This window comes from Myotis davidii, unplaced genomic scaffold (genome assembly GCF_000327345.1).
Source record: "Myotis davidii unplaced genomic scaffold, ASM32734v1 scaffold515, whole genome shotgun sequence".
NCBI classification, from domain to species: domain Eukaryota; kingdom Metazoa; phylum Chordata; class Mammalia; order Chiroptera; family Vespertilionidae; genus Myotis; species Myotis davidii.
In genome coordinates, this window is record NW_006286242.1 from 1,323,674 (window position 1) to 1,332,893 (window position 9,220).

Genomic DNA, 9,220 nt, shown 5'->3' on the forward strand with positions numbered 1-9,220 from the left:
AGGGGTTTGGCTAGCTCCCCCGTATCAGGCACAGAGCAGGGCTGATCAGGAGGTTGAGGTGCCTTCCTCTGTCACGAACAGAGCAGGGCGGATAGGGAGGTTGTGGCCCCACCCCCTGTCACACACAGAGCCGCAGGGCGATCAGGGGGTTTGGGCGCTGCCCCCTGTCACACTGATCCCAGTGCTGGTGCCGGGAGCCCTTTGGCTCCGCTGATCCCGGTACTGGGAGGACCCACAGCTCCACTGATCCCGGCGCTGTTAGGCATATTACCCTTTTACTATATAGGATAGAGGCCTGGTGCATGGGTGGGGCTGGCTGGTTTGCCCTGAAGGGTGTCCTGGATCAGGGTGGGGGTCCCCACTAGGGTGCCTGGCCAGCCTGGATGAGGGGATGATGGCTGTTTGCAACTGGTCACACACCCTTCAGGGTGGGGGTCCCCACTGGGGTGCCTGGCCAGTCTGGGTGAGGGGCTGAGGGCTGAAGCTCCCAACTGCTCCTTTTTTTCTTTTTTTTTATTCTGGGCCAGGTTTAGCTCTGGCTCCAGCTCTGAGGGCACTGCTGCTGAAGCAGGTATCTGGTTTGTTTGGGTTCTATAATCGAAACAACGTATAACTCCAGCTCTGAGATCCCGGCTCACTGAAAGCAGGTTTCTGGGGTTTTGTTTAGCTTCTATATTTGTTACAATGTTTCAAACAGCAGGCTCAGAGGCCGGCAGGCATGCGGGGAACTTTGGTTTTCTCCGTCACTGAAGCAAGCAAGCCTCATGTTAGTTTCAAGCTGCCTGGCTGCCGGCCACCATCTTGGCTGGCAGTTAATTTGCATATCGCCTTGATTAGCCAATGGGAAGGGTAGTGGTCATATGCTAATTACCATGTTTCTCTTTTATTAGATAGGATACACACACACACACACACACACACACACACATATACACTGAGTGGCCAGATTAATATGACCACCTGATGTTTGTAGGTAAATTAGCTATAATTTCGCGCTGAAGTTGCTAGAGGGCCAGACCATTATAAATAGGGATACATGTTATTTACTACGACAGTAGAAGTGATTTTTTCCTGAAGATATGGGTAAACAATGTGATTTAACAGCCTTTGAACATTGGATATTTTTGAAAGTGAGTGGCCAGATTATTATGACCACCTGACATTTGTAGGCAAATTAGCCATACACTGCATCTGCATCGTATGGGATATGGAAGCCGAAGGCCTGTTTGAACACCTTTGCTGTCTGCAGTTACCAAGATAAAACGTCTCCAATTCACACAGGAACACAAGGATTGGACAGTCGAGCATTGGAAAGAAGTCATGTGGTCCAGTGAATCCAGTTTCCAATTGCATCATGCAGATGGCAGAGTGAAAATTTGGCGTAAATAGCATGAAAGCATGCACCCCACATGCATGAGTACAACCCTTCAAGCTGGTGGGGGCAGTGTTATGGTTTGGGGCATGTTTTTCTGGCATGATTTGGGCCCTTTAATTCATGTGGAACAACGACTGAATAGCACAACATACCTAAGTATCGTTGCTGATCAAGTTCATCCTATCATGTTGATGGCGTATCCCAATGGAGATGGCTTCTTCCAACAAGACAATGCCACGGTGCTCGTATTGTGCAGGAGCAGGAGCAAAGAATTTTCAGTAATCACCAGTATCTCCCCGATGACGGCAACTGGCTCCCGGAGCAACACCCACCAGCCAATGAGGAGTGAGTATGCAAATTAACCTGACAAAGATGGCAGGTTAATTTGCATACACAGGCACTGGGGATGGGGCAGGTACTTCCTCCACATCACCAAGGTGACGCTGGGGAAGTTCCAGCCCTACGGCTGCTTGCTCATGCATGGGCACCAAGGAGCCAGGGGCTGGGCGACACTCGCCAACGCCGAGGAGCTGGGGGCAGGGCAGGAGCTTCCCCTGTGTCGCCATGGCGACACTGCAAGTTCCCGCCCTGTGGCTGCTTGCAGGCGCCAGGGAGCTGGGGCGGAGTGGTGCGCACAGGCGCCAGGGAGCTGGTGTTGGGGTGGTGTGCACAGATGCCAGGGAAGCTCCCGCTCCACTGGAGTGCATGCATAGGTGCCGGGAGAGGTTCTCGCTCTGCTGCTTCTTGCATGCACGCTGGTGCCAAAAGGCCTGTGTCACCAGGATAGGCATCCCCGGGAGCCAGGACACCCCAAGCCTGTAGGCCCGTGCCTAGGCCCGGAGTGGCCAAGGTCTCAGAATGTGACAGAGGGTGCACATCAGGCTGAGGCGACTCCCCCCCACCCCCGTGCATGAATTTCATGCACCGGGCCCCTAGTTATTATCAAAGGCTGTTAAATCGCATTATTTACCCATATCTTTAGAAAAAAATCTCTTCTAATGTCATGGTAAACAATCTGCTTCCTTATTTATAATGGTCTGGCCCTCTAGCATCTTCAGCATGAAATTATAGCAAATTTGCCTACAAACGTCAGGTGGTCATAATAATCTGGCCACTCAGTGTATATCTATAATAATAAAAGCGTAATATGCTAATTAGACCAAATATCCTTCTGGACATCCTTCTGTCCTCTTGGCAAAAGCCAAGACTGCGAAGGAAGCCCAGGTCCCGAGTGCTTGATGGTGACTGGAGGGAAGCCTGTGTCCTAGGTGCCAGAGAGAAGCTGGTCCTGGCAGCTGGAGACGGAAGGCCTACTCTTGCACAAATTTTGTGCCACTCATAATAACACACACACACACACTCAGATACACACACTCACATCACAACACACACACACACACACACACTCACACACATACACACACAAACACACACACCCTAATAAAAGACAAACATGCAAATTGCTTTGCTACGCCTTAAACCACGGTCCCCACCCTCAGCACCGAGAACACCCAGACATCAGAGGGGATGTGTGCACATCCTTTGGAGGTGTTAGGCATGCTGGGTTGATGGAACGGCAGTGGAGTGGCAGGGGGAACTTGTGCATGCCTTGGTTTGCAACTGTTTCAGGCGTGGGAGGGTGACAGTGTGCTGGGGGTTGTTCGCATGCCAGGAAGGGATGTGCACACTGGAGGCCTCTGGCTTTGCAGATCCGCAAACCCCGTGGTGTGGCCAGGAGGATGTCAGTCTGGCCTGCCACGGTGGCTGTCCCTGCGATCCTGCACCTTCTGGGCCAGGAGGCGGATCTTGCACAGCCACTCCTGGGCAATAATGGCCTGCAGGCACTACTTCTGCTCAGCCTGCAGGCTCTGCTTGGTGTGCTCACAGCTGTCACCACCGCCCTGTGGGGAGTACAGGCCGCCCTCTGCCGGCCTGCCTCCCCTGTCCAGAGGCTCTCTGTGCTGCTCACCTGCCCAGAGTGACTGGGGCTGGGTAGAAGCCAGGTGTCCTGCCCTGCCCAACCCCGGCCAATCCACCCCTGTGTGAGCTGCCGCCCTTACCGGGAAGGGTCATGGATCCAGGTCCCGGGACAGCGGAAAGCCTCAAGGGCTGTTCCCCGTGCGCCAAGTCACAGATACGGGTCCCAGACCGCAGAAAGCCTCAAGTGCTGCCGCCCTGCCTGCCAGGTCATGGGTCCGGGTCCTGGGACCGCGGACAGCCTCAAGCGCTGCCCCCTGCCCGGCAGGGTCACAGATCCGGGTCTCGGACCACTGACAGCCTTGCCAGCATGCAAATTGCCACCATCTTGTTGCTTCAGGGTGGGGGTCCACATTGGGGTGCCTGGCCAGTCTGGGTGAGGGGCTGAGGGCCGTTTTCAGGCTGGCGGGCGACTGAAGCTCCCAACCTCTCCTTTTTTTCTTTTTTTTATTCTGGGATTTATTTACCTTCTATGGCTGTCACTGGAGCTGAGAGCCTGTTTTAGCTCTGAGGCCCGGCTCCAGCTCTGAGACCTCAGCTGTTGAAAGCAGGGATCTGTGTTTGTTTGGCTTCTATAATTGAAACACTCTTGCGGTCCTGCTGGCTGAACCCCAGCTGGCTTAAAGCAGGTTTCTGGAGTTTGTTTAGCTTCTATAATTGCAACATAGTTGCTTAGAGTGCAGCTCAGAGCCCAGCAGTGGCAGGCAGGGAACCTTGGCTTCCTCCATCACGGAGCAATCAAGCCTCCTATTCACTTCAGCTGCCTGGCTGCTGGCCGCCATCTTGGTTGGCAGTTAATTTGCATATCACCCTGATTAGCTAATAGGAAGCATGTCAGAGGTACGGTTAATTACTGTGTTTGTCTATTATTAGATAGGATAGATGGTCAACTCAAGATACTAAAGAAGCACTAATATCTTCCTTCACAAAATAGGAATTTCAACTATCCATGCATAGTGAGAGCTTTGCAATGAGCCAATGTGGTAGCCAGATCTCAAGGAATACAGAATTGATTAATCCTCAGTAAAGAGTAAATATTGTCTAATGCATGTAGCATATAAATGAATACATACCATAGCAACTCTAAATGACTTTAGTAAATTATTTAGTAGGTTACTAATAAGGAATCCTGAAAATAAAAATGAAAGTGAATAGCATGGTGCATTATTTGCCAGACCGGTTCCTAAAAATTTATACATATACTAGTATATGCACACAAACATATACACATACACATGTATTTGCATTTTAATCTCAGTTAAAGGCTCATTAAGAAACCATTGTTCCAACTGTGGACCATCCTTTGAGAATCATTCCTTTTACCCACCCACACACAATTTCACAATTTTCCCTGCTTATAGTGTGGCTGGAACAAGGATTCCCCATGTTTCCATATCTATCTAATAAGTTTTCCCTTTGACTCAGCAATTCCACCCCTACCTACAAGTGTATTTAAGGAATGAAAAAAGATATATTTATAAGAAAATTTATTATGACATTGTTGCTAATGCTTAAACACTAGAAAGAAACTAAATTTTATGAATAGGTGATTAGTTAAATTATGTCTGTACAGTGAAATATTGTGTAGCCATCCAGAAAAAAAGATAAAGCTCCACATATACTCACATAGAAAAGTTTCCAAAATATGTCCAGTGGCAGAAAACTATGTGGCAAAGCATATAATATGATTCTATATATGTTTATTAAATATCCATACAGACATTTATGTATAGCATTTATATTAAATATAAAATGCATATATGTATAAGGTGAGATATGTATTACAGTTAAATAAGATATATAAAGTGATTAGTATCATACTACTTAGTGTATAAATTATTGATGAAATTTGCTGTTATTGTTACCTTTAAAGAGAGAGGTGAAGAAAAAATTGGGGGCATTGGGCTTTTACTAATTTTACTTGTTATTTATTGTCTGGCCTTTTTTCCAATGAACATATATTACTTTTACAATAATATTAGACAATGATGTGCTCTTGGGGAAAGATCTGGAAAATGTATTCACACTAAAGTATTAATGACACGAAACTTTATATTTTTCTTATGACACAAGATATTGAAGAATTCTTCAAGTAGGCAAAAGGGTAATAACTCCACTAGTCTTTTGAACAGAAGGGTCTTACCAAGGTCTGTAAGAGGAGCTTTGGATATTTTTGGTTCTTTTTACTCACCTCAACATGTACATTCATACTTTTTATTGCATTTCTTCTTTTATGTTCTTTGGGGGGTGTATTCATATGAAAAGGAGGATATATATGCATATCACTTAAGCATTTAGGTGATTATATTCTATCAAGAATGGTTGGAAAATTGAAGGAAGAAATGGAAAGAACTAGAAGTAATCATTGCTTAGTTATATAAACAAAGAAAAGCTTCTTTTTCCCCCCTTTCTCTCCAGTAATGCATGAATTTAATTGATAACTTTAAAATACTTTTTCTTACAGTAAATTTGATCGTGTATTGTTATTTAAATAAAGGAGCTGAAGTCTTGTCTTAAGTTATGATGCTTTAAAGATTTGAAGCCCTAATTGTGCATGAACAGTATCATATAGAATAAGCTCACTGTGATTGGAGAGGATAACATGCTTAATGTAGCATTCAACAGCACAGCTTATGAAATAAGAATATTAGAGTTCAAATCTTGGCCCTGCCACTTCTTGGTTGCATCTTACTTGAACAGGTTACTTACCTTCCATATGTCCTGGTTTCTACTTCTGTAAAACAAGGATATAAGTAGTATATGGTAGATAGTTCTCTATTTCATAATATTGCTGTAAGAATTAAATGAGCTACTATTTATAAATCACTTTTACATATAGTAAGTATTCAAAAAGTGTAGCTACTTACAAGAAATATTATTGAATCACAATCTGTTGTACTTTTAAAATTTATTTTTACTAAAGTGTAAAAACTGATTTTTACACTACTTGGTTTTGACTATTTGTTTCTTATTTATATTACAGTTACAAATTATAATACTGTGGTAGAAACAAATTCAGATTCAGATGATGAAGACAAGCTCCATATTGTGGAAGAAGAAAGTATTACAGATGCAGCAGATTGTGAAGGTGGTATGCCAGAAGATGACCTGCCAACAGACCAGACAGTGTTACCAGGGAGGAGCGAAAGGGAAGGGAATGCGAAGAGCTGCTGGGAGGATGATGGCAAGTTTAATTTTGTTTTGTAATATTCTATTCTCTTTATTCTTTAAAAAATATATTAACTAAAAATATAAATTAAATGAAAAATTTGAAATGAACTTTAAGTTTGTTTATTAATCAATAGAAGTTATCCTTCTATTTACCAAAAAAGTAGATTATGTAGCAGAATAATAAAGTTATTATGACCAAATGTATAATGCATATAATTTTGAATTCTAGTAGATTTTTTAAGAGAATCAAGCTTTTCATATGCTGTCAATATAATTGAACCTATATTTAATTTCATATTGTGACCTCAAAAGAAGAATCTACTTAAAAACCAAAAACATATATTTTGGTGCAGTGAAATTGTAACAATTTAATATACAAAAATCTCAGACACAAATAAATAATTGGAGTATTTTTAGTGTTTCTAAGCCAGCCTGTCTCTTTTTTTCTCCCTCCCTCTCACTCTTCATATATACGCGCGTGTGTGTGTGTGTGTGTGTGTGTGTGTGAGAGAGAGAGAGAGAGAGAGAGAGAGAGAGAGAGATATTTAAATTTGAGAGAGCAGTCCTAGAAGAGTTTCTGAGTGAAACAGCGGTCTTGAGATACAAAACATCAGTAGAGGTTAATTAGGTAAAAACAAGGAATAGAAGGTGCTTCAAGCAGAAGATACAACATGCATGAAACCATTAAGGTTTGAACAAATGATGTTTGCAGAAATTGAGATCAAGGAATTAAAGGAAAGAATAGGAAGGGCACTGTGTGCTACATCAAGGAATTTGAACTTATTTCTGGAAGCTTTGAAAATAACATCATGGATATTTACTTTAGAAATAAGTTTAGTAGCGATATGGAGAAGAATTTCAGAGGGAGTGAGTCTAGAGGCAGGAGGCAGTGCCTTCAGTAAGGAGGCTATAAGAATTCAGGAAATTATACGAGTTCTTGAACTAAAGAAATAGTGGCCATTGGGCTTGGAATAAAGGGGAGAGATTTGACAGAAATGTAGGAGGTAGAACATAAAAGATTTGGTTGATTTTATGTGGAAAGTAACTAAGAGGGAAGGACTGACTTAACTCCCAGGTTTCTGGAAAAGTAGAACCCAGAGAAGTTAATATGCTTATTTATTATCACAACTGGTCAATGGAAGTGATATTAACCTATTAAACATTTAATATTGAGCTCAGAACTTTTGGGAGCAAAGGTTTCTTATGTATTTCTTGTCTGTGGTCAAAATTGATCCATCAGTGTAGTTGAGCCAAAGTCTTATTATGGAAGCAATAGAAAATGATTTGTATGGAAATGGAGGCGATAAGGAGAATGAGATAGATGGAGATAAAAAGATGAAAAATCTTTGAAAGGTTCTTTTTCTGAAAATATATTGGAATAGATTATTTGAACTGTCTCACTGAAAATAACTAATGTCAATCTAATTGCCTGATGTTATATTCAAAAATAAATAAATCTTCTTGAAAGCTTTAAAGAGCTAACTAGACAGTAAAACAACAACAGATCAAAATCTAAGTGAACACAGGAACCCATAGAGGTTAGCAGAGCACAGCATAGTAGATTCTTTGACCTTTAAGACATTTAACTAATCAAGGCAATATAAGATATGGTTTTCAGGTCTCTGAGAAGAAACAAAGCCTTGGACCATCAAAATGTTTAATTACAGATTCTCCCATAGTATGGGATTACACGTGCATTATATGATGAACTAAAAGCAAACCGTCTCTCATCCCTACCATTCTCATGAGTTAGAAGATAAAATTGCCTTGGTTAGGGATTGGGGGAGTGGAGAATTGTCTCAGAAGTAGTAATCATGAAGTGTCTTGCATTGATTTGCACCTCAGATTCACATTACTGGATAGCCTAATAAATCTGAAGCCATGATTGACTTTAAATTGGAACTGTGGCTAATACCTATAGGTACCAAGGAGATAATACAAATCTTTTGGAAGAACATACCTTCCTCATAACACTATAGAAGTCTCCCTTTAACTCAGCAAGAAGGCACCAACATGAGTGAGAATAATAAAAAATAAAAGGAGCAGAAACTGATCATAAAGATGTTAATTACTAGAGTTACCTGAGACATTATAAAATAACTGCCATGCTTAAAGAAAGAATAGACAAATTTTAAAGGAATCAAATGAAACTTCTAAGAATGAAAAAATAAAATAATAGAAATTGAAGTTCAAAGGATGGATTTAACCACAAAGTAAACAGAATTAAAGAAAGAACTAGAGCGGAGAACCAAGATGGCGGCATAGGTTAACGCCGGAGTTTGCCGCCTCGAACAACCATTTCAAAAGTGAAACTAAAAGACGGAAGGGACATCACCCAGACCCACAGGAACGCTGGCTGAGTGGAAGTCCTACAACTAGGAGGAAAGAGTAACGTATATACGGACACTCAGAGGAGGCGCAGTGCTGAAGTCAAATTCTGAGGTGCGGATTGCGCGGAGCGGGCTGGCAGCGTGGAGGGCGCGGTTGTTGGTTTCAATCGGGAGGGAGTCGCAGACTCTGAGCTCTAGATCCGGGAGAGTCTTTAGGGGCACAGACTCAAACGGGAGAAGCGGGACTGTCTGGTTTCGGTCGGAACTCGAAGGCAGCTTTCTCTCCGAGGTTTGCAGCGGTTGCTGGGACTCTGAGAGGCAGAGCCCCTAGGGACGGAACTGAGAGCAGCCATAACTGCTCGCTCAA

At 43.0% G+C, this 9,220-nt stretch overlaps 1 protein-coding gene across 9 annotated transcripts in view; it reads left to right on the forward strand.

Moving 5' to 3' along the window:
* The window catches only part of ZEB1 (zinc finger E-box binding homeobox 1), a 307,235-nt gene that overhangs the window by 183,333 nt on the left and 114,682 nt on the right, over positions 1–9,220 (forward strand). For all 9 annotated transcript variants that reach the window (XM_006757532.2, XM_006757533.2, XM_015559938.1 and 6 more), the window contains one exon: positions 6,336–6,536. In XM_006757532.2, coding sequence (XP_006757595.1) covers positions 6,336–6,536 — 201 coding nt within the window. The remainder of the gene's footprint in view (positions 1–6,335; positions 6,537–9,220) is intronic.